The sequence below is a fragment of the Podarcis tiliguerta genome, assembly GCF_965153285.1.
Source record: "Podarcis tiliguerta genome assembly, chromosome: 6".
NCBI classification, from domain to species: domain Eukaryota; kingdom Metazoa; phylum Chordata; class Lepidosauria; order Squamata; family Lacertidae; genus Podarcis; species Podarcis tiliguerta.
This window is the reverse complement of record NC_139539.1, coordinates 67,710,127-67,735,766: the sequence shown is the minus strand read 5'-3', so window position 1 is coordinate 67,735,766 and position 25,640 is coordinate 67,710,127. Positions and strand designations below refer to the sequence as shown.

The following is a 25,640-nucleotide window of genomic DNA, read 5'->3' as shown; positions in this document are numbered from 1 at the left end:
GAACCCTCCTAAGAGAAGTCAAAAGCTTATTCCCAGAGCCAAACACTGCATACCATGTGTATCTTGGCTTGATCTCTCAATTAGCAACTATATAATTTCTGCAATAATTAAAGGTAAACTGACACTATGTGAAACCCGACATGACTATAAGCAACCTCAAAAAAACCAATTATTTCTCTCTTGCCAGCTAAAGGGATGGAAGGAACTCCTTTCAGAAAAGCCTCAGTTGTTCAGCTCTCTGAAATTATTTAGTCATGATATTGCCTTTGTTCTGGTTGACAAAGAACTCATTGAAAAGGCTGTGAAGGTACGTCAAGTATAGTGTATTTTAAAATGGGGTTTCAGAGTTTTTAGGGGTTTTTGAATGCTTTATGTAGTTTTTCAATTTCATTGTTCTGTATGTGACAATGACAATAAAGATGTCGTATATATCAACTTTTGTCAGTCTGGAAGGGTGTGGAAATACTCTCCATCTCCGATTGCTGATTAACACACTTGCATCTTTAATTTTGCTTAGCTTGTGACCCAACCAGCAGAGATGCTGACCCCCCTGTTCCAAAATGGCATAACAGGCAGATGGACCCAGCCCATACTGGCAGGAGAACTTCGACACATTGTACCTACCTGTGTAGGCCTCCCACTGGAACTTGGCTTATATGGCGCCAGCGTGGCAGATGTTTCAGCAAAAGGTGAGCACTGGTACAGCCCCATACCACCTTAGCTTTGTTAGTGATCATTGGGGATGGTGGATTCAGTTCAGCTTGCATGAACCTATCTAATTTTCACTCTCAGAAACAGTATGTGAAGCGGAAAACAGCTATCCTTCAAAAAATTGCGCTTCTCCTGATTTTGCGGTGTAGTTCCCCATCCAGAAAATGTGTACACAGATGTGCATATTAGAGGAAAGTGTGCCTAAAAATGCACATATTCATGAAAATAACATGCAAAATGCTACGTTAGCAAAATATGTATATGGGAATTTGCTTGCAGAAAAGCACATCCTGGGAAAATATGCACTAAAATGCCAACAACTTTTTGTGATTACACACACACACACACACTCATACTCATGCAAACTGATGCAGTAACATAGTGAGCTGCTGGAAAATTAGAAACTTCAGAGAAACCAATATTGACAGATTCACCCATCCCTAGAACTTAGTGAATTGCTTATACATTTGTGAAAATGAAAATATGCTAGCTGATAACAGTGAATCCATGTCTTGAGTTCCTTTTTTGTTTCATGCTTTTGACATTTAATCACTCTTTTTTTACTTCCTGCAGTCGATGGGAAGATATTTCCTTCATTGACTAATGACTCTGGACCAGAGCAGTTGCTTAAAGCCAGCCTGCTTCTTAGTGCTGACGTTAACTCAAGGTAGGCATGATTGCTGATATGAAATTAGGATTGCTTAATTTTCTGATGAATGGCGAAATTAGGAAAGAATTGTTTACATGGTCCAAACTGGGGTTTGGTGGTGCCCAACTTACTAGCATTGGCCTCCTGTCTTCTTTTCCAAAGATGGGAGATATGAGTCACACTACTGCAAGTTTTTCAGGTGGGGCCACCTGGTACCTGGGAATGTCAGATTGCAGTATAGCGGACAGCACTATACCTTTATCAAAGAAGAATATTGTTTTGTGCTTCCATTACCTCAGTCTATGAGAAATTACAGAGGCAGTGCTTAACCAGGTTTGGCTTCCATACAAAGGAAAGGTGACAAAAGACTTTTAAAAAATTCTTTAATATCTGAGTTTATTTGTAACTATACAAGTCCACTCCACCAAGAAAGAAAGTCCCCTACCACTAAAATTCATAATCTGCATGATCTAACAAAAATATTGACACGGCTCCTATGTTTGAATCACTAATAGTCCCTTGTGGTTATATTTACTGACAGATTCACATTCTGTATGTTGCATATTAAATGAGATTCTAAATGTGTGTACAGTGAGTGTGAGGGAATAGTTTACATTATTATCTAAGTTGGTATTTCCATCTTTTTTCAGCGTATCAACGCATCTGGTAGGAGTGATGGCAATCAACACACCACATTTCCAATCTGGTCTTGAATTCCACGCTAAATTCCATGCAAACATTCCGGTTAAATTTGATGCCAAGATAGACATGAAAGAGGAAATATTTAAGTTTGAAATGACCCCAGTCCAGACGCAGACAGAATTATTGGCTGTGAGGTACAGTAGATATAACTTAATTGTGGCAAATAGCAGTGAATTGTGCTGTTGCAAAAATTATAAATATATGTTGGTTTCTTAATGCAGTAATACTTCTGGAAGTATACAGGGTTGCTTTTTCTTTTTAATTTGTCATGTTTGCGGTGGTTTCTAAACATGTATTTACCTTTACAGGCAATTTCTATTACCGGTATTTGGTGGCCCTGATCTTGCAGTCCTTACCAAGGCAATAAAGTAGATGAGAATTTTGCCTAAGTAAGGACTTCAGGGTCAGCCTCAATAGACACTAAAGTGGCTACTACAGATCAAAATGCAATTCTCACTACAGTGGAATTCCAAGAGCAACAAAGGATGTGCGACACAACGATGTCTGGAGTGTGCTTTGGAAAGGTTGGCCAACTCTCTCCACCAGCAGATTCCTGAATCACACGCCTCATTTGTGTCTCAGTTGTTCTCAGTATCACCTCTGTCATTCATTCAAGTCATGACAAACATGAGAATGACTGGACTGAGAATTACAGCGACCTTATATTATGTATATTTGGTTTATTCCACTTACATATTGAGTGTTTTACACCTGTGCTTTCAGGACTAAATTTTATGCTGTGTCAAGGAATGCGGATGAACCAAATTCACCTTTGATGACCCCGGTTCCGCCAGACCTGATTGGATTTGATGTTCTAGAACAATGCTTTGGATCATCAAAAGTTAGGACCAAAAGGGTAATGGATAGTACATTGCAAATATACACACAGCAGATGATCTAGGTCCTGCTGCTGATTCCAGTTTATTTATAAATTTCCATACTTATCCAATATGCTCAATTAAAGAATCAAAATATTTGTTTATCCACTGAAATATTGTGAAGTAAATATATACCGTTTCAGTAATTCACAATTGTAGCCTATCTATATATTACAACTTCACCGAACCTATTACTTTACCCACTTTACATATCTATGCATATCCAGGCCTAAGCTTTAACTAATCTGGTGAGGTAAATCCAGTTTCATATAAGGGGGTGGGGGGTGGGAATTGCCTCAGAATTTTTTTACTACTTTTTTCCTGCCCAATATTTTATCGGTTGTTGTTCTTTTTAATGCAGCAAAGAAGTGTCTTTGATATTGCATCACGAGCATTCATTTATGGCCTGAAAGAAGAGTTTCACCACAGTCAAAGAAACGCAATGTGTTCACCCAGCTCATATATCAAACTATCTAGCTTAGGGTATCAAACATGTCTCACCATGAAAGAGTGCAGCACTGCGTTCTTCAAAGATGCAGACCTACACAAGTATTTTGGGCAATGCGAAGTCAGACTAGCTGTGAAACCAGGTACAGTTTCTATTAGAAATTTATCATTACTAATCAAACTTGAATACGCACACTAATTTTGTGGTTCTCAACCTTTATACTGAATTGTAAACAATTCCTATACAATAATACTTTGCCTTTCTTGGGGGTCTCCCTCCATACTCTGCATAAGCCCCATCCCATCACCTCATGGCAGTCAATTCTTTGCAAAAAGGAGAGCATCAAACATTTGATTAGAAAAATACTTTCATAAATGCAGTTTCTCCTTATCATTGATGAATAAAGTGCTGAGGAATTATCTGTCATCTTAAAAGTGAACAAGAAGCCCCACTAAAAGGGGGAAATCTCACCAGCTTTGATTTGTTTGGGCAGTGTGCACCCTATGAATCAATGGGAAATATTTCCAGGCAAATGTGTTTAGGTCTGGAGAAAGGTTTCATTGCAGTTTCCATGCGGTAGGTCAATGGGTTCATTAACAGTAATCTACACCCACAATAGGACGCGGGTGGCGCTGTGGGTAAAACCTCAGTGCCTAGGACTTGCCGATCGTATGGTCGGCGGTTCGAATCCCTGCGGCGGGGTGAGCTCCCGTCGTTCGGTCCCAGCTCCTGCCCACCTAGCAGTTCGAAAGCACCCCTAAGTGCAAGTAGATAAATAGGTACCGCTTTATAGCGGGAAGGTAAACAGTGTTTCCGTGCGCTGTGCTGGTGCTGGCTCGCCAGAGCAGCTTCGTCACGCTGGCCATGTGACCCGGAAGTGTCTTCGGACAGCGCTAGCTCCTGGCCTCTTAAGCGAGATGAGCACGCAACCCCAGAGTCGGTCACGACTGGCCCGTACGGGCAGGGGTACCTTTACCTTTACCTTACACCCACAATGCTCACTAGTGTCAACTTTGAAGAGCCCTTGGGCAAGATGCTCTCCATTGGTCCTTCTCTCCACGAATGGACCCATCTCCATCACTGCTATCCATTTGCTTGCCCTCCTTCTCTGGGCCCAGTGCAGTTATTCAGAAGAAGGGGAGAATCTATTGACTCTGGTCATTGTTTGCATGTCTGGAGGGAGGAACAAGCAGCAGCTGCATGTTAGGAGGAGGAGTAAGGCCTGGAAGCTCTGGAGGGCAGCAGTCATCCCCACCGCCCGGCACCCTGCACAGTTGTGGGCCAGTAATGTCAGCGCTTGACACCCTACCTGATGCTCCCTACAACTGATGGTTGTCTACCTTGTTCTAACTCATGCACGGGTTTTTCGACAGAAGCGTCTAGAACCAAAATACAGCTGGAGGTTCAAGCAGACTCTAAATCGCATTCAAACACAATCCACCTGAGGCACACCGAGGAAGATGAAGATAATGTAGATGATGAATCCTCTTCTTATGAAGACCAAAAGGCTAAGAGAAAGAAGTGGAAGACTAAAGCGAAGAAAGAGGACGCTAAGGCCAAGAAGAGTAAAGGAACCGAACTGGTTTGTATGGCTTGAAATGAAAATGAAACCAAGGCGTGTGGAGGAGAGAGGGAATGAATGGAAAAGAGGTGGGCGGGTGAGACATCTTTCATGGCAACTCTTAGAGGGAAAGCACCCAGTCTTACAACTAAGTGCTGGGCCACTCATACCTATTCATAACTTGCATGTGAAAATGGGCTATCACAACGAATGGGGAAACTTTTTCAGCACCTACTCTGTAGTCTGCTCAGTTGTAGTTAGGCTATATAGTTCATATATGTGGAAGTTAAAATCGCTGCATTATTAAATACACTTACTAGTTAGTGTACTAAAGCTTTCATAGAGTATGAACCTATTTCAAAATGTTTTTGGCTTATTAACTAATATCCAGCCTACTACTTAATACTGCTTTGCTTTTTCAGCCCTTGTACACATAAAATCAGGACCGTTTAAACGATATACCCTCATTAAATATCTGATCTCGCACAATAGAATTTCATTGGAAATGTTTTGTAAAACAGCATGTTATACCAGGAAGATGTATTTAAATTCCAGTGTGCTGTTCAGTTTGGCTTGAACTGTGCAATAATGTTTATGGTAATGTTTCTGAAGTAAGTCCCCCCCACCCAATTTACTTCTGACTTTAGCCCAAATTCTTGAGACACAATAAATCATCGGTGCTGGTTGCTGATCTCCGTGCTATACAGAATGAGAAGAAGGTCACCATATTTCACCTTGAGCTCCACAATGAGTTACACACTTCCAGGCCTACAGTACAAGTCTTTGTGTCAGACTTAAAAGAATCCAAAAGACCCAAGCTCTGTGCTGGTATTTCCATTCTTGATCCTCAGAAGGCTGAGGTAAGAAACAACTATATGACCAAAAATACTGTATTTTCCCAACCAAGTCGTTCAGCAACAATTACAATATTTATCAGTAGTAGTGGGGCATAGCTGCAGAACCACCTTACTCCTGGCACCAGTGTATCTGCTGCTTATGTGGACAGGGCTGGGGAGAGGTGGTGGCAAAGTCAGGGCTACGGGGTGTAGTAGTAGTAGTAGTAATTATTAATAATTTTTCATTTATACCCCACCAATCTGGCTGGGTTTCCCCAGCCACTCTGGGCGGCTCCCAGCAGAATAATAATAATAATAATAAAGTGATAAAGGATCAAACATTAAAAACTTCCCTAAACAGGGCTGCCACAGGTGTAAAGGAGTCAAAGCAAGAAAGAAGTTTATTTCAGTTGTGGCCTGCTTCTTAACACTTTTCCTTGGGTTGCCATTTTGCTGGTCGCTTTTATTTGAGGCAGATGTTTGGAAGTTCTGCCTGAAAAGATTCATTGCAAATGGCGGCAGAAATGCCATCTCAGTTGTGACCTTGGGCTGCAATGGATGGAAAGTGTTACCTGACTTTCAGAGGCCACTATGGTATTTGGTTAACATGCTTTTTTAAATTTTTAAAAGACTGTAACCTAGAACTGCATTTCCCAGTAATGGTTAAGGAAACAGAAGAGTGCAGTGATATGAAAAATCAGTGTAGAAACTGCAGTGATGTAGCTACCTTGATTTTTATATCAGAGGCATAAAATCCACTACCTGTTTCTTCCCAGGGTTATCTAAAATGGGGCTGGGATTGCCGAGACTACAATATTGCAACGAAGGTTGAATATGGATGGTTTGCTGGTTATCCAGCTATGCAAATCAAGGTGGACTGGCTCAGAGTTCCTCCAAGACTAGAAGCTGCTGCAAGTGGGTGAGAATTAAGTAATTCAAAACTTCAAATATATGTTTAGATTTATATGTGGAAATCCAGCTGAGCTACATCTGCAGAGAACTACCAGCAAGGGATGCCATTATGTGTGTGTTTCTTGTCCTCAGCAAAATGAGTTGGATTAAAACATTAGTACTCTTCCTCTTCTCCTTCCAGTGAAGATGCACAAGGTTGTTTCTAGTCTGAAACGGACAGAATTTTAAGGCATTCTACCAAATGTGGATTTAATCCTTTCACTCCTTTTCCCTTTAGGCTATCCACATTTGTTCCTGATATGGCCTGTAGGCTTGGATTGTCCCAAAGAGAACAGAAGAATCCTTCACAGCAGACTTCTGTAGTCGTGGCTCTCACATCTCCGAGAAGCTGTGCTCTTGTTTTGAAGCTACATAATGTAAATTATTTGCTTTGTGGTTTTCACATTCCTTACTAATCTTAACGCAGCAATCCAAAGTGTATGTGTGGGGATGGGGGGCGGGGAGTGAAGATCTGTCGTGGAACTGCCATGGCATCCGGAACCCTGTGAGCTCACAATGGCCAGGGCAGGAGGTGAGGGGTGGCTTTTGTATGGTTGTTCCTGGCAAATCTTTGCCGTTCTGAATCCCACCACCCTAAAACAATTGTTTAAATTGTCATTTATATCGCTCCAATTAATAAATGGCAGATCAGCAAATAAAGCCAAGCTTCCCACAGAGAGAGTCATGGAGTCATGCTGCTCTCAAGATAAACTCCTCCACAAATCTGCAGATGGAAAGAAGGCTGCGTGTGCCAACTGCTCATATTGTACCATAGGAAAGAAAGAACTATTGCGATAAGACTGTGCAAATGAAGCAAATGTGTTTATTTTCCGTTAATCTGTTCCATTTTCCAAAGAGCATGTAAGGCTTTGTTAAGAACTAAGCAAATGAAAAGAGGAAAGCAAATACAGATGAAGGCTAAAATCCTATACTCGCTTACTTGGGAGAAAGTCCCCTTGAACCTAATAAGACATATTTCTGAGTCAGCATACCTAGGCTTGGGCTATATGCTTGGCACTAGGGCTGAGCCAAAACCAAGCAGGAGGTGACTTTCATTAGCCAGTGTCTCAATGGTAGAGCATCGGCTTTGCATTCAGAAGGCGCCAATTTCAATCTCTGGCACCTCCAGGCAGGGTGAAAAGTACCATCTTTCACCAACGAAATATCATTTTTGTTCAGCCCTAGTTCTCTAATATTCCCCATTGCTGCACCTGGTCTTAGTGCCTAGTGTTCTTGGGCAGCTGCTGAGGACCCAACGCACTGACACAACTCACCATGGACATCTGCCTTGGAGCCCTTAAAAAACAAAATCCATTTCCAGCTGGCACTTTAGCCACCACCAGGCAGCTGGGTCTAGCTGCTATTTAAATTTCTCACCATGCCCTGGAGTGTTGTGGCATTCTGGGAAATTTAAATGGTGGCTGGATCCAACTACCTTGCACTGCTCAGAGGCCGCCAACCCCGTCACCAGATAGAGCCACCATGAAGCACCAGCAGGAGAGGACCTTCCAGAGAGCAGATAGCCCAGAGGTCTCTCAAACCTGGAACAGACACTGCCCATTAACTGAGTGCAATTGTAAGAGCGGTGGACTCGTAATCTGGTGAACCTGGTTCACGTCTCTGCTCCTCCACATGCAGCTGCTGGGTGACCTTGGGCTAGTCACACTTCTCTGAAGTCTCTCAGCCCCACTCACCTCACAGAGTGTTTGTTGTGGGGGAGGAAGGGAAAGGAGAATGTTAGCCGCTTTGAGACTCCTTTGGGTAGTGATAAAGCGGGATATCAAATCCAAACTCCTCCTCCTCCTCCTCTTCTTCTTCTTCAGTATGACTTTCTAACCATTTCTACCACCTGTGTTGCTTCCCCTTGCAATAGAAATATTATGCAGGGCCTTTCAGCTAGAAATCAGGAGAACTGAGTTCCGGCAATTTTCAGGTTGGCGCCATCGCCATTATAAGACAACAAGGGAGGCGTTGGTGGTGGGTTCCGGCACCTCTTTTTCTAGAAAAATAACACTGATATTATCTTACCTTTTTATTAGGTCACACTTTATGACACAAACATCTGGCTACCACTTCCACTCCCTGTAGCCCAACATGCAGAAGATTTAGCAAAGCAGTCCCACGCCTGGAGTTTCATCTCTAATCTGCCATCCTCATTTGTGGAAATTCTGAAAGGTTAGTAGGTTAGCCAGCGTCGTTTTGCTCTCCTGGTTCCAGCAAAAGTTGGTTTACACCAAGGCTACAAACCACAAATCCTGGAAGCATCTTATCAGGTGGTTGAGAGATCTCAGTTGGTCCTCAGCACACCTTCCAAACTCCATGCCAGTTACTGAATCACTTTCTGGGTTGAAAACTCAATAATAAAATATGCCAGAAGAATATCTCTTATCAGAATATTATTTCTAACCATTTGAAGATGCTTACTGATAGCGTTTGCTTTTTAGGTCGTTGTTCAGTATCACAAGATACTATCACAACTTTCAACAATGTTAGCTTTCGCTATATAATGCCTGCAAACTGCTACCATGTCTTGGTCCATGACTGTAGCCCAGAACTGAAATTCCTGGTGAGGGTAATGAAAGCAGAACAGTCAACTGATCTGATAATGGCCCGTATCGACTTTGCCAATCTGTAAGTAAAGCATTGTAAGTTAGGGTTGCCATATTTCAGAAAGTGAAAATATGGACAAAAAAAATTTGTTGACCTATTTATTTATTTATTTTAGGGGGGAAGGTTGTTTAGCTTTTCTTTTTATTTTTGTAAAACCACCAGAAAAAAAATAAGTTTGTCGTCTACTTATAAGAAAATAGGCAAGAAGACACACTTACAACATGGGTTGCCTTGCGTCCAGGTTTCCCTGGACATTTAGAATGGGCATAACAAATTCCGTCCGGACACCAATTTAGGGATCAAAATCCTGGCGATGTCCAGGATTTTCCAGACGTATGGCTGCCCTACAAAAGTCAACCTGATCAAAATATGAGAAGCCAAATAGTTAATGAATTATGGTAATATGACTAGTAGAAAGACTAGTTATACTGGTAATCACACTAGATTGATACACTTTCCCCAACAAATATTTGAATTTGTCATACAAAATATTCTTAACCACCAGTGATTGATAACAAGGTAGAATGTTCATTGGTCCAATGTGAACAAGTTGTCAAAAAAGGTATGCACTTGGTATGTATGACATAAATGTATCATTGCCTTAATTAAACCAGATTTTTTCTGTTTGAAGGGAGGTTGACATGTATTCTTCAAATGGACTTGCAAAGCTGAGGATTAACGGTACTGAATTTCCACCAGAGAATCTCCCATTCACTTCCACTTCCAAAGGTAGCATACCTTTTCTGACTTCTCCTGAATTGTCTGACTCACTTGAACTATCTATAGCAAATTTTAAAGGGGCTTATGTATCCCAGTGGTTAGCAACTGAAAGGATGACCTTAGAGTCATGTACTAGGGCTTACCACTACCACAGCTAAACTGTCACATGCCCAAACAATCTGGCACAAATTTTTCATCTGTCCCTCCCATTGGCAACTTGGAGGAGAGCAGATGGTTTCTCTCAAGGAGCCAGACTGGGCCCCTACTTTGGCAGGTATTGATCTCCAATATCTATGGTCTGGTATATATCTGATTTTTCCTTTGGGACCAGTTGATCGTGGAATTAGGCCTAAACATTATTCAAATATTTTATTTATTCTGGTAAACTTTTATATTGCAAACACAGTATAGAGTAATTCTTACTTGCTGGGCAGCTTTCACATAAGCAGCAGCAAGATTTCAGCTCCACATATCTGATGCTTTAATTGAAACAGAGAGAAATCAGTAATGGTGACAATCTGCACTGAGATGTTACACCAGAGTTTTTAGGGGGAAGTAATTCTGTTTTCTGATTACAGGTGATATCCTTATCACTTGTGAGAAGAATGGCTTATCACTAAAAGCTCCAGAAGTTGGCATTGAAAATCTCTTCTATGATGGACGCACACTTATGGTATACTTTTATTTGCTATCCTACCAATGTCTTGGATTTTTACAAACACATATGCAGCCAGAAGTGCATTGACTTTTACCACGTTCCTGTGCAGATTCAAGTACCTTTATCAATGATTGGGAAAACCTGTGGAATGTGTGGAAGATACGATGCTGAATATGAACAGGAATACAAGATGCCCAGTGGATATGAAGCCAAAAATGCTGTGAGCTTTGCTCAGTCTTGGATTCTTCCATCAGAATCCTGTACCAAAGGTTAGGCAATTATCTATTAATATGTGAATATCTGGGCAGTGATGCACATATTTTCTTCTTCACAACCTTTTAACAGTTCGGGGGGGCGGGGCGGGGGACGACACCAAAAAGGGAACCAGAAATTTCCATGACCGTGACTAATTTCCAAATCATGGTTCCATCCACCCCTTCACTAATTTTTTAGGAACTCGGGATGACCACTTTACTAATCACCAAAACCAACATGTGCTTTTAAAGATATATAGCAGCAGCAGAAAAATATGAACAACCTTCAACTCTGGGAAGTATGTGTCTTCTAAAACACAATTGCATACTTCACACATTATGGCTTTCTCTCATGCATTGCATTGATGTAGTCAGGTAGTTGGGCTTCCCATTGCAGAACACTGGCTGAGTCCCACTCTTTAGTATAGCTCATAATCCCGGCTCAATTTAAGCAGACACCTTTCCCTATTCTGTCTTCATGTCAGGCTGTAACACATTTTGCACAAACAAAACAGAATAACCCACCCACACAGGCAAGATATCAATTTCCCATGTTTTCATAATTTATTTTGTAATGCGAGATTTCCAGCTGCAGTTTGGAAGCTTTAGAAAAATCAGGTTTCTGAAAACAGTCCAGGCTATAATTTAGATATAGGTTAAACTCTATGTATTTTCTCAGTGTGGCTTGCCTAAATGTTCACGTACAAATGTTTCAAGATATGAGAAAGCAACTTGCAGCTGAACATGACAGCTTGACATAGCATAAGTATGTGAAGCAGTATTTTAATCCTTATTCCATGCAGAGGGAGGGAGAAATAGTATCCATCAATATTACCCAGAATATGTCGCCTTTAAGATACAGTTTGCTTGGGCTTTAGTTTGACTACCTTATTTCATGAGCCTGTGAGGTCTGACATGATTCTATTCCTGGGAGTCTCAGAAATACACTTGTAACAGGTTGCACCCTTTCCTGTTCCAGATGTTTGGAGGGGATAGGTAAAAGTCTGTAGCTACTGTTGATTAGTCCTGGGCAGGTAAGCTCCTCATTCCCCTTACATCAGAGGACTAAGGAAATAGGAAGAGGCACCTGGGTCAGGACTAAGGATGAGAGGATAGATTTCTTCAAGAACCATTTTTTTCTTCCCAGTTAAATGAATATATATATATATATATATATATGGGTTTGAAAGTGGAAATAAATAAGTAAATAAAAACCACCCTCTCACACTAGGGCATATTAAAACAGAGAGCTATGTATTACAGTACAGAATGCAGTCCACTGGGGTTGATCAAGTGAAGTCTCACTGAAGTTATTTTGCTCTTGAAATGCTGCCCAGAAATTTATCGTTCATTACTTTGGCTGCAAGCTATGTCCATTGTACTCCAGTTTGTTGTCGATCCAGTGATAAATCTTTGAGAGAAATCTTTATCAGTGTTCTGCTCAATAAGTAGAGTTCTAAATGCATAGTCTTTTTAAACAGTCACATGGTGAAATTGAATTAACAGGAAAAGTTTCAAATAGCAAAACTGTATCACATCCCATTTTTGTTCCAGAATCTGCTACCATTCCACGGGGAAGAGCAAATAGGTATTGACCGGAAGCTCAAGGGTATCAAAATTGTAACGGAGATTCAGGCAGCATGTTCCTGTGAATACCTGCAATGCACAGCTTGATGTTATTTGGCAGAAGATTAGAGCTTCAAATGGTTTCCATTCCAAGGGCAATATATTTAATGGACAGAGCAATGGAATTATTTCAAACAGGAAAAGTAGCATCACTTTCTCCTTTGAAGAACAATGCATTTCTACCATAATACCATCAGTAATTTTCAATAATAATTTTAAAAAAATCTATTTGTGTTAAATCATTTAATAAAACATCATGATTCCAAGAGCACAGCTGCACTTGTTCTGTGTCTTTTGAAATACCACGTTGCATCGAGTCCAGATTCCATGACACACATTCACAAAACACACCCTCAGTATTGGCTCTTGCAACCGATACCAGAAATAAGCAGCCAGGCGTTACTGCAGAGCAATTTCAGAACTGGGAGCAAGGTGACTTGGCTTTTAGGCATCCAAATGATGCTTTTTTAAAAAAAAACCAAAGCCCTGGGATCTCTATGACAGTGGTTCCCAAAGTGGGTGGTACCACCCCCTGGGGGCCGGTGGGATTACCTAGGGGGCTGCCGGAGGTGTAAATGGTGACCAAACTTTGAAAAGCTGCTATCACTGGATCATGCTCAGCAATTTCAATTATTCAAACTGACCAGTTTAAATCGAATTCTCAAATAAAGGTAGGCAGACGTTACTGCCTCAAATTTTATGGTGCTGCTATCTTTCTTAGCTGGTTGTGCAACCTGCCATTCCGAATAACAGTTTTTATAGGGTTGGTGGGTACCAGGGATGGGTCTATGTTTGACGTTTTATTATGTTTTTATATGGGTTGGAAGCCACCCCAATTGGCTGGGGAAACCCAGAGGGTGGCATCACGAGAACGGACCTCCTCTGCAGTGGCTCCCCGTCTGTGAAATGCTCTCCCCAGGGAAGTTCACCTGGCACCTTCATTGTGCACCTTTGGGTGCCAGGCAAAAACGTTCCTTTTTAACCAGACCATTGGTTGATCTGATTTACATCCTATGCCCTTTTAAAATGTGTTTTTTTCTGTGGAGGGGGGGGGGTCTATTGGGTTGTTTTTATTTTTTATTAGGTATCTTTGTGGCTTTACATCTTGATTTTATTCTGTGAACCACCCTGAGACCCCCGGGTATAAGATAGTATATCAATTCAATCCATCGATAAATTGTGGTTTTGTTTATTTATTTTGTTCTGTGAACCGCCCATGAGACCTCTGGGTATAGGTCGGTATATAAATGCAATAAATAATTATTATTTTTATGGAGCCAAGGAGTTGTGGTGCGACCAACCGCCTCAAAGTTTGGGAAAGTTTACACAATGAATACAGAGCGCAGAGGATCAGGTACTGCTGTCTTTAAAGTGTCCAAATTAGGCAGCTCCTGAGGGATTTATTATTTTATTATTTGTATTATTATTCCACTTGAGTTTTGTCTCTGAACTGTTAAGGCACAGCCAATCCCTGAGGGTGAAACATGGCGGGTGACGCTAAGGGGCGCTCATGGAACCGTTCCCTCAGCGTCTCCCCCTCCATTTATGGGCGGAGTCAGCTTCCCACCTTCCCCCACGCCAGCCCTCAACCAGGGATTATATATTATCGAAGAGGCAGAGGCGAAAAGGAGCAGCAGCCGCGGCGCGCACGCACTCACGCACGCAGCACGCCCATCTTAAGCACCTGATACGAAGACATGGAGGGGTTGCTAAGCGGCGCCTGCGCGCGCCTCCCGGCCGCGCTCCTCCTCCTCCTCATCTCCCACCTGCGGCTGAGCTCCGGCGCGTGCCCGTGCGAGGACCCCGCGCTCTGCAACCCCATCTCCGGAGCCAGGGACTTCGAGGTGCGCAGGCGCAAAACAACCCCTTAGGCGTGGGGAGGGGGAGAGAGGAGAAGAGGGCGCGGTTGCTTGGTGAGAGCACGTGACGCTCCTCTCAGCCAATCCTCGACAGTGTTGGTGAGGGTGGGGAGAGACATCGGGAGGTGGTGGTAATTTGGAAGGTTGTTCCTGTCAGGGGTGGTGAGGAAGCCTCGCCAGACGTTGCTGAACTACAAACTCCCGTCCCATCCCCAGCAAGCATAGCCAATGGCTAGCGACGACGGGAGGTGGTCGTTCAGCAACACCTGGACCAGGGGTTCCCCGAACTTGGGTCCCCAGCTGGTTTTGGACTACAGTTCCCATCATCCCTGTCCAATGGTCCTGCTGGCTAGGGTTGATGGGAGTTGTAGTCCAAAAAAACCACAAACAGCTGGCGATGCAACTTCAAGAAACACTGATCTGGAAGGCTGAAGCTTCCATACATATCCTGCAATGCTTGCTAAGTCAGCCATGCCCTCTCCATAGGCAGAGATTCAGCAACTGCAAGTTTTCTGCACCACACAGAAAGCTTCACCTGTTGGGTTTCTGCTTTTCATGCAGTTGCTAAAGGCACTGGTGTCCTCTCAAGGAAGGCACAAAACCTGAATATTCTTTGGGGGCTTATATGTAACCCTGGGCTTCCCCATGTTGAAAACTGATTGACATTGCCCTCTGTGGCCAAAACACTAGGAGAATGAGTTAAAACAGAGGCTATGCAGTGGGAAAAGAAAAGCGAAGGAAACAACAGTTTCCTGTTGTGGTTCTGGCCATGTGAAAGTCATGAATTTCCTACACACAATTTCTTTATGCAGGTAAGCAGGAGGCATTATCAGAGCTCAAGGACACATCCCACCTACGCTAAAGAAGCAGCAGCATGAAGTAGGTCTAGCAAGGAGAGAATATATATCCTAGAGAGAAAGCCTGGCCTGGGCAGAGGACTGAGGGCCAGATAGAAATATATTGAGGGTCACATTTAGCTCCTGGGCCTAAGGTTCCTTATCTCTGCTGTGCGTAATATATAGCCATCTTGGCTAGTGGCAATGGATAGTCTTATTCTTCATGAATTTGTCTCATCTCCCATTTTAAGCTGTCCAAGGTGAAAACTACACACATATTTTTTTAAAAAAATGCTGTGAAAATGCTTTTTTAAAAAACATTTTGAAAAATACATTGAATTTGGCATAGCTCCCTGTCGCCACCTAGTGTCACATCTGTATATTGCACTCTACAACACGTTTTAAAATGTTTTATTTTCAGCTGTGTAAGCTGAGTCCCAAGTTGCAATGCTGTGCAGAGTGATGCATAGATTGCAATCCTGTGTATAATTAAACATGTTTGGATCCATAGATTTCAAGGGGCTTAGGTATATCTTGTGCTCTGTTGAAATGTATACAGGACTGTTTTATTTATTTTTCATTTGAACATCCTCTGTTTTTACCACAACACTACTGAACCGTAATAGTCCCTTTTACTGAGAAAATTTGTCTGAGGCAGATATGTATCTGAGGAAATGAAACCAATGTGCCCTGCCCCTTCAGGCATGCTTCTAATTGTTAAAATGCTCAAATTAGATGGGAAGTGCATCTCACCTACTTATCTGAAAGTTAACTCCCAAATGTATTGTCTCCTGCTTCCCAGGAATAATTGGTTGAGCCCTGGAAAATCCTCACCAACTTATATTACAAGATGTTCTGTGGGTTGCTGCCTAGAAGTGGTTTAATTAACGATACCCATCTTTGTGCTTCACATTAGTCAGTAAACCTTAAATTTTAGCTGATCTCTTTAAAGATAATACTTATTTGAAAGGATAAATGTTTATCATGAGATCCCATAATTTAGCGAACTATTTTATTTGATCCATACAAAGATTAAGTCTCTTTAGAGCCATCGTTTTTTGACAATCTACTTCATGAATTAGGAACACTACTAGCATTTGAGAGCCTATTGTGGGAGCTACACTGATGACCTATGAGGGCTTTCATGTTTTTTTCTGGTCCTTATCTCTTTGTGTTGCACCTGTCTTTAGAGTTTTAAAGCACTGGGTGCAAATTATTTTATTTATCTGTACATTTAATGGTGTTCAGTAGGTTTAGCTGAGTTGTGTTGCTGCTGTTGCCACTGGCTTTTAATTTTTATTATCATGTAACTTAAGTGTTGGTGGGCTTAAATACAGACGATTTTTGTGCTTATAGTGTTGTAAGCCACCTTGAGGATTTCTGTTGAACAATTGATAGAACTATATTGAATAAGTAATAACCAAATGAACAAATAAACGATGTAAATTACACCAATAACAAGAGATAGCACATCTGGCTGTTGCGGGGGGGGGGGGGGGAGAGAGAGACTTTTACTATTTTCTTTTCTTTTTGCTATGTCTCTGCAGGTCTTTATATTTGACATTGGTGGGCAGGCCTGGAAATTTTATGACTGGTCACATATTACTACAGTGGCGATTTTCGGAAAATACGACCCTGAGCTTATGTGTTACGCCCATTCAAGAGGAGCCAGAGTTGTTTTAAAAGGTACATTCTGCAGAGAACATTTTGGTGTATCGTCAGCATCTTGTATGCGTTTTGTCATAAGTAATTTCCACTGAGTTACTCCTGTTACGTGTGCACTGGAGCGCAACCTTAATAATTATATGAGAACATTGTGATTGTGTGAAAGTAAGCTTGCACTGTCAACTTGCACCACCAGTCTGGCACACTAGCGATCTCCATTATGTTAAGCTGCTTCAAGCACAAAGGGATGATGGACCGATCAGTTTGTCTTTGGGGAAAATTTGCTGGCTTTAGATTCATGCATACTAAGAAGTGTAAAGCATGCATGATTCTCCTCCCATCATCCCTAGTTCTAGACTCATTTACACAGAAGATAAAGTTCTGATTGTTTCAGGAGAACTTCTATGTAAGCTCTGTTAAGTGGTTGTGTAATTGATCATGAGACTTCATGTAATATCCTGTACTGTTGTCATACTGTGGACAGCCAAGGATAAAAGGGGATGTAACTGCTTGAGCACATGCTGCCAGGCCAAATGTGTTGCTCCAGAAAACCATGGTCTGGATGTAAAGTCTGGAAGCTATGGTGTTTCCATTTACACTGAACGTGCTTTTTTTTAAAAAAAACAAACACCAAAAAACAGTGTTGCATTTATTTTGAGAAAGAAGCACACTTGCATATCTTCAAACAGGTAGCGTATTCCTAGTCTCGATCAGGATCCCATACAGATCTCCTGCCAAGAAATCTCCTGTGGCTGCTATTTGTCGCCAGCACCAGAGGTGCTGTTGACTGCAAATAGCATCTTCAGAGGCACATGCCAGCCAGGAGACTAGGGACCCATACAACTGCTTTTCCTTCAAAATAAAAGTGGTAGCATTAAGCACACTTTTTTAAAAAAAGTGTGGTGGGTGTAACATGTAGTTTATGTAACATGTAGCTTACTCCTTTGGCCCCATTACATAGTGTAAATTGTTAGTGTAAGCTCTGGCACACATTGGGGTTAACTAGATCAAGTAATTGGGAACAAGAATCTGGATCACAAAAGGAGGAGGATACAACTCAGTTTTATTCGGCAGTAAATCAACAAACCAATCCAGTGGTGTCAGCAACAGTATAATAAGTTTAGCACAACAATATACGTGCGTTCACAAAAGTTCAGCAATATATCTTGTGACTAGATTTAGTTATTAAGCAACTTCTGAAGAAGTTTCTAGATGCTTTTTTAATTTCTTGTTTCGCTTTCTCCTTTCCTTTATGAACATTGGTGTTCAGGCCCTCTCTTCTTGCTAATATCCATAGCCCACTGCTAATCACATAATCCACTTCAGCAGGTGTTCACACAAACCCTGATCTGCTGATGAAGGCTTTTTGCCCCAGGATGTGTACAAAGAGCTCTGGGTGGATAGATTGGGATAGTTATGAAGTAAGGGATTAGGGCTCCAATCCTAAACATAGCCTATCAGAAAGTAAGCCCCCTTGAGTTAAGTGGAATATACTGCTATATATTGAGTGATATTTAATATCACGGTAGTCTAAAATGTTTCTTGTCCCTTCTAGCAATTCAAGCCTGGCACTTAATCACATTTTCTTATTTAGGAGACATATCTGTGAAGTCAATTGTTGACCCTGCTGTCAGAGCAGCCTGGATAAAAGAAAAAGTGGATCTGGCCAAAAGACAGCATCTGGATGGAATCAATATAGACATTGAACAGGAGGTTGCAAAGTCTTCACCTGAATACTATGCGTTAACAGATTTGGTTAAAGAAACAACAGAAGCTTTTCACAGAGAAATTCCAGGATCACAGGTAAAAAATAAAGCAGAGATTAAAGGTAAAGGTACCCCTGCCCGTACGGGCCAGTCGTGTCTGACTCTAGGGTTGTGCGCCCATCTCACTCAAGAGGCCGGGAGCCAGAGCTGTCCGCAGACACTTCCGGGTCATGTGGCCAGCGTGACATCGCTACTCTGGCGAGCCAGAGCTGCACACGGAAACGCCGTTTACCTTCCCGCTAGTAAGCGGTCCCTATTTATCTACTTGCACCCAGGGGTGCTTTCGAACTGCTAGGTTGGCAGGCGCTGGGACCGAGCAACAGGAGCGCACCCCGCCGCGGGGATTCGAACTGCCGACCTTTCGATCGGCAAGTCCTAGGCACTGAGGCTTTTACCCACAGCGCCACCCGCGTCCCAAAGCAGAGATTACTCTTACACAAATATGAATTCAATTCCACATCAGCCAAATTCCATTGATTCATCTCAGTGCATGACATTAAACACTCTTTTTTTTGACACCATTTACTGTTGTGAGCACAAATTTGGGCACTGGATATTGATAGCAGGCACAGCTATTCCATTAAGTGTCAGCCCAGCAACAAAAAAACTAATAGGCCAGGAATAATAATAATAATGATAATATTATTATTTATACCCCGCCCATCTGGCTGTGTTGCCCCAGCCACTCTGGACGGCTTCCAACACAGAAAAACATAATAAAACATGAAACATTAATGATAACAATCTGATCCGATATAAAACGTCACAATAACTTTTAAATAAACAAATTTAGAATCTTATACCTTGTTGCCAAGTATACACAGATGATGCTGTGGTTGTGTCTCCAAACATTCCAAGAAATTAACAGGAATGGATGGTATTCAGCTGAGTTTTACTTAAAGTAGACCCCAAGAAATTAATAAACATGGGTCAGTTAGGGCCTTAATTTTAATAGGTTCACCCTGAGTAAAGCGAAGTTGAAGAACACACTATATGCAATCTTGAAATGAATTGCAAATTGTGTATAATGTACTAAGAATATCCATTCAGAGATAGGTGTGTGTTTTTATTCCCCCCCACAGGTGACTTTTGATGTAGCCTGGTCTCCAGACTGCATAGACAAACGATGTTACAACTACACCGGGATTGCAGAGTCTTGTGATTTCGTATTTGTTATGTCTTACGATGAACAGAGTCAGGTGTGGTCAGAATGCATAGCCAGAGCCAATGCTCCATATAACCACACCATAATGGGTAAGAACCAAATATATAATATTTCCAAAAATGTTGAAGCCATGGAAATTTGTTCCCACTTTCTTCCCCCCAAGGAAGAAAACAAGTAATAAAAAAATTGGGGGAGAGGGGGTTGAAAAATGGAGATCTGAGGCAGGCAAGAGGATTTAAGAATTGTAACATTTGATATATGATTGTTCTAGTTGAGTTTCAGATGGTTGGATATAATATTATTATTATTGTTATTTAATTAGAATATGAAAAATACATTCACATGGGCATTAATCCAAAGAAGATTGTGATGGGCGTTCCATGGTATGGCTATGATTACACCTGTCTAGGCTTAATTAAGGTAAGAGAAAGATAGCTGATTTATTATATTTATTATTTAAAACAACTTCTATTTATTATTTAAAATGCTTACAGAGATACATAATATATAACGTTATAACTTTCATATTACAATAACATAAATAAATTATACAGATATATGTTTTCCTTAGAATCATTATTCAAAACAATAGCAGTGCCAAATGTTCTTTATAAAAACCTGCTTATTTGCATGTTATTTTCTCTTCTAATACAAGTTCTCATAATGTTTCAATGTCCCAAATATTTTCAAACCCATTTTGAGACTGGAGATGCAGTGCTCTTTTGCAATACTTATTTTTTACAGTAAAGTAGCCAATAAGGTAATAGCTAACATCTATGTTTTGTTCACTGTTGTCTCTGAAGTTTAATTCAGGGGCATGGATTATAGACTGTTCCCCCCTTTTTTTTAACACATCTGTGTAACAGAAGTTGCTTTTGTTTAGGCCCATGTTTGTTCAATCGCAAAAGTTCCTTTCCGAGGGGCTCCATGCAGTGACGCAGCAGGACGTCAGCGCCCATATAAAGTAATCATGGATCTGGTAAACAGTTCTATTTCTGGGATCCTGTGGGATGAGGAACAGGAAGCCCCATATTTAGAATACAAGGTGAGTTGTTAAAAGACTTGCTTCCTGAAATGTATTTCTTTTATAAGAATATAAAGTGTACAAGTACACCAGAATCAGATAGTAGGCGTGTTGATCCATTAAGGAAAAAAACCCCAGTGTCACAAAGTGATGAACATGCTTTTGAGTTTGCCGGAACTCTTCAGGGAGCAACGTGCTGAACAAATTAAAAGCTGGGGTGGGAGTGAGTTGGAGAAAGAGAAAAAGTAGGTGATGGTTGTTTTGTCCCTCATATATATGATTAAGATAGAGAGAGTAGCAGGCATCATGAAGACATAGCTGGAATAGCCACATTTGAATGCAAGACAGATTACAAGATGCATTTTAAAAAATTCCTCTCCCTGGCCACTTCACCCCACAAACTCTCCACTTGGATGTGCATGGATATACAAAACGAAACTTGGGCGAACTTGTTATGCATTGAAGTTCTCACCCTGGCCACCAGGAGTATTGTGTAGATAGTTTTCACTCAGGTCCACGTCAGTTGTTTTAGGCGGGAAACCCTGGGTTGTTGTTGCTACAATGTTGATAGCCGGCTGCCTATAAAAGCAGGCCAGCTGAGCTGTTTGCTGTTTAGTTCAGTTCTGTTCCGGCCTGTGAATAAACAAGAGTTGTTTGAAGAAATCACTGCGTCGTCTGCTATGTCTACCCACTATTTAACAGAAGTTATCATGGTTTTCATCTTCTAAAGATGGGGGCGGAGCCCATATAGTAAAAAAAATAAAACAACAGGACATATGTTCCTCTAATTGCTCACCACCCATCTAAAGTGAAAGCAGTTGCCTCTAATGATGATTTCAGCTGCTGGGCAAACACTGCTGGAAAGATGCAGTCTTTCAGGGACCCTGATCTCAGACCATTTATGACTTTTTAAAATTGTGCCCAGAAGCAAACTTGGATCTAGTGAAGCTCTTTAAGTATAGGGGTGAAAATGCTAATACCAACCAGCATCTCTCAACAACCTAGTTGCTGTATTCTGCACCAACTGGTTTCTTAATTTTTTCCAAAAGCAGAAGCTATAACAGGTTGCATTAATCAAGCATGGATATTCCTGATGAAATGGGTACCTGTCATGTCTTGGTTGAAGGCTTCATATATGGGAAAAGCAGACTTGCAGAATTTGCAAATAATTATTGGAAACATAAAACAGTAAGCAGGCATATTATTAACCAGTGCTCTGTGTAACATGTAGTCAATAACCAATCATTTTATATAGCATTTAAAATTTGCAACGGGCTTCCTCTTGCTTTGCCTCATGGTAACACTTTGAGACATGTGCCCATTAACTCCATTTTTCAAAGCCCAAGAGAAGTTGTTTTGTCTGAGTATATGCAAAGGAGCATTTGGCAGAGACTTGAGTTCAGCTCTCTTGTAGCCAAGTGCAAAAACCTCTTATCATCAAGCTTACTTTGCAGGAGGCATATTAACACATTCTCTTTGTTTCACTCTTTTGTAGGACGAACATGGCGTTTTTCATCAAGTGTGGTTTGACAATCCCAGGAGCATTTCTCTGAAGGCAGCCTATGTGAAAAAACTTGGCTTAAGGGGTATTGGCATGTGGAACGCGGATTGCCTTAACTACTCCGGTGGCTCCTTAGCACAAGAGCAAACAGCAGCAATGTGGGCAGCCTTGATACCAAAGTGACTTAAGGAGAGTGTTTAGTTTGCCTGTTAGCTGTCATTTTCAATTTTAATGCATTTTTACATACAGACATAATTAGTTTTAATTATCTGGTTTTTATTTTTTCAATTCTAATACATCTTTATCAACAAATAAAATTAAATACCTGCTTTATATTTTGTTCAGCATTAATAAATAATGTTTTAAGTACCTTATATCACATGTGTTTCTTTTATCCTGTAACTGATTGATTATTTAGCAAAACCTTTCGATAGTACCATGGGCGCTAGGAAGAGCCCATAGAATGGGGGAAGAAGCAGAAAGCAAGGGGAATATCCCTAACATTTCTAATCTCCCTTCCCCTGTAAAGGCCCATCCTTTTCAACCCATCATGTGTTCCTCTGTTCTCCACCCTCAGGACAGCATTTCTCATTCTCAAGACACCTCTGGTCTGTGCAAACACATAATCTAATTCCAATGTACCCATCACTTTCTGACTACATCAGGGGGCCAGCAGTGCCCTATAACAACCTGAGCCCATGGCAGGAAAAAAAAATACAGCAAGAAAAACAAATATCACACAAATTTCCTCTGCTCACCAACACTCCAACTGCCTGGCCTGATTTCACCACTAAGAGATGACCCAGACAAGGTCAAAAGGCAGAGCACCCTCACTCTTGTGACACAATACACAAGTTGGCCTCAGGACAACCTCTCCCTGACCAGCCACTTAAGAAAGCACCCTGGGGGTACAGTTTCTACATGGGCTCAACATGCCACCACCAGCTCCTCCTTCCAACAGCCGTCTCAAGAAGTAGGATAGCATGACATTAAAGTCGCTCTTCAAGGAGATGTGCAGTTGCTGCTCTACTTTCTTTTTCAGTTAGATCTTGAAAACTTCGCTCCCCCAAGCAAAGATGGAAGTCCAAAGACTCCTATAATCCTGGCGATCATTCGGCAGCTCGTGCATTCATTCTATGTGTATGCCGCTTTCCCACAAAAACAAGCCTGCTCAAAGTGGCTAAGGGCAAAGAGAAACAATACATTTCAACACCAAACAATACAAAAAACATTTCCTAGTAACGCAGCAAAGCAACACAATAGCAAATATAATAAACAAAAAAAAACAGCATTCCAGAACTCTAAATATAACAAGATTACATAAACAATATTCCAGCATCCAATAACAAAAATAAAGGCGCTTTATAATTTTACATTGGTCCTAGAAACACCCTTTACATGAAGTTGCTCATGGTCCTGCAAGGCTTCCAAGGACAAGTGGGGGACAGTTGGAAACACGACTCCTATGGGGTTAAGTTACCCATTTTCTTTATAGGCATACGCAGAACTAACTGAATGCACAAACATATTGGGACATAGCAAAGTACACTGTGCCCTATTCTCAATGGACCATTTTTACTCAAGAGAATATACTGTGCACAATCAACTCTGACTAAAGTATTCTGACTGGTGTTCCTTTCATAGCTGCAGGAGAAACTTCTCTCTTTTGAAAATACGTACCCTAAGAAAGCAAAAGACAGAAAACTGTTGGTCAGTGTACATAAAATGCAAGGGGGAGATGCACATAAAACCATGAGCCATATCCTGAGCTGCCAACATGGAGAGAACTGCCAGATCAATGATTTGACATGGGAGAGGGGCAAGAGACTCTTCTGGTTAATAATTGACTACCCATGTTCACAGCTTAGGTCAAGGTGCATAGTTGATAACGCTTAGCTTGTTTCATCACACAGGGACTGGCCTTATATATGTAAGGCCTTTACCTATACAAATTACATTAACTCTGGAAAATCAGCCAAGTTTTATTTTACCTTTTGTGTAACATTTCAGTTTCTTTTTATCAGCTAAGCTGAAGAACAAATCAAGGAATTGCTTAGGAAGATAAGGTGGTGTATTCAGGGCCAGATTTAGGTTCGATGAGGCCCTAAGCTACTGAAGGTAATGGGGCCCTTTATATGTCCAGCTGTCCTTTGTCAACAACAAATTGTCGCTGTTTTTTGTGTTGAATATATGCTATACAGTATGGTAATTTATGGACCTAAGAGGTATCAAAAGCCATTTGCACATAACAAAATATGTATTTTATCAAAGTAATTGATATAGAAATGAGCAAACGAGTGATATTTTAGGGAGCAGGCTAGCAGGCAGGGCCCATTATTTACATCATAGGAGCCTACACAACACAAAACATTGTTGCTGTATGTAGGTTTTATTTTTATATCTTATATTTTGGAAATGTACATCCAGTTTTTTCCCCTTTAATTTTTTTGGGGGGCCCCCAAGAGAGTGGGGCCCTAAGCTATAGCTTGTTTAGCTTATATGTAAATCCGGCACTGGGTGTATTACACTGAGTCACTTGGACCATTGCTCCATCTAGCAATAGCCCTCCAGATTTTTAGAGAGACGCATTTCCCAATCCTAGAGATAGGATCGGACCTGGGACCCTTTGACGCAGGGCCAGTGTACTACAGAATGAACAGCCCTTCCCCAGGGATATTTACATCTTGCCAGAGGGGGTAGCCTTTTAGTCTACTGTAGCAAAAACAATGAAAAGTCTTATGATACCTTAAAGCAGTGGTGAGGGGACCTCTGGCCCGGGGTCAAAATACAGCCCTCCAGGCTTATCTAGTTCCCCTTGGGACTTCATAATATAGACAGACGGGATGTCAGTCCCTAGCTACATGTAACTTTATAACCTGTTGATAAGGTAGATATATATCTTGGCTCTGCTATCATAAACAGTGGAAAAGGCCATCTGTCCAGAGGAAAAAAATGTTTGAAAGTAAGATACTCTACTGAATGGAACAAAATATGGGCCAAGGGTCTTAAGAACCATGAAACAAGTTACATGAGCCCAAGGGGGCTTTTGTCACACAGTTCTTCTTAATAATAATAATTTCCTACCCGTTGCGACATTTAATAAAACACTATATTTCAAGAAGAGATTGACTGCAACATAGCCACACCTTAATTTGTATTTTGTTTTATGAAATAGTATATTACATTTCCACAGTGGAGGCAGATCCGTTTTTTAAAATAA

General features: G+C 41.3%; 2 protein-coding genes across 4 annotated transcripts in view; both read left to right on the top strand.

Annotated features, from left to right (window-relative positions):
* Nucleotides 1-13,069, top strand: part of LOC310680274 (vitellogenin-2-like) — a gene marked incomplete at its 5' end in the record, with an annotated part of 30,130 nt that extends 17,061 nt beyond the window's left edge. The window contains 16 exons of the mRNA XM_083446649.1: nucleotides 188-307; nucleotides 518-689; nucleotides 1,285-1,378; nucleotides 2,011-2,196; nucleotides 2,786-2,918; nucleotides 3,302-3,530; nucleotides 4,762-4,970; nucleotides 5,597-5,809; nucleotides 6,562-6,704; nucleotides 6,975-7,113; nucleotides 8,776-8,911; nucleotides 9,181-9,367; nucleotides 9,978-10,075; nucleotides 10,645-10,739; nucleotides 10,834-10,993; nucleotides 12,533-13,069. Of these exons, the coding sequence (XP_083302775.1) occupies nucleotides 188-307; nucleotides 518-689; nucleotides 1,285-1,378; nucleotides 2,011-2,196; nucleotides 2,786-2,918; nucleotides 3,302-3,530; nucleotides 4,762-4,970; nucleotides 5,597-5,809; nucleotides 6,562-6,704; nucleotides 6,975-7,113; nucleotides 8,776-8,911; nucleotides 9,181-9,367; nucleotides 9,978-10,075; nucleotides 10,645-10,739; nucleotides 10,834-10,993; nucleotides 12,533-12,573 (2,355 nt within the window). The 3' untranslated portion in view covers nucleotides 12,574-13,069. The remainder of the gene's footprint in view (nucleotides 1-187; nucleotides 308-517; nucleotides 690-1,284; nucleotides 1,379-2,010; nucleotides 2,197-2,785; nucleotides 2,919-3,301; nucleotides 3,531-4,761; nucleotides 4,971-5,596; nucleotides 5,810-6,561; nucleotides 6,705-6,974; nucleotides 7,114-8,775; nucleotides 8,912-9,180; nucleotides 9,368-9,977; nucleotides 10,076-10,644; nucleotides 10,740-10,833; nucleotides 10,994-12,532) is intronic.
* Nucleotides 13,070-14,196: 1,127 nt separating this feature from the next.
* LOC310679562 (di-N-acetylchitobiase-like) lies at nucleotides 14,197-22,794 on the top strand. 3 transcript variants are annotated; one of them, XM_083445029.1, is made up of 7 exons: nucleotides 14,197-14,448; nucleotides 16,847-16,985; nucleotides 18,559-18,767; nucleotides 19,813-19,984; nucleotides 20,218-20,315; nucleotides 20,779-20,940; nucleotides 22,415-22,794. In XM_083445029.1, exons 1-7 carry the CDS (start codon nucleotides 14,302-14,304, stop codon nucleotides 22,601-22,603), a joined length of 1,116 nt encoding a protein of 371 aa, XP_083301155.1. In that variant the 5' UTR covers nucleotides 14,197-14,301; the 3' UTR covers nucleotides 22,604-22,794. The 3 variants fall into 3 exon arrangements, with proteins under 3 accessions (XP_083301155.1, XP_083301157.1, XP_083301156.1); XM_083445031.1 differs by lacking the exon at nucleotides 14,197-14,448 and adding an exon at nucleotides 14,493-14,562; XM_083445030.1 differs by lacking the exon at nucleotides 14,197-14,448 and adding an exon at nucleotides 15,255-15,275.
* Nucleotides 22,795-25,640: the final 2,846 nt, after the last annotated feature.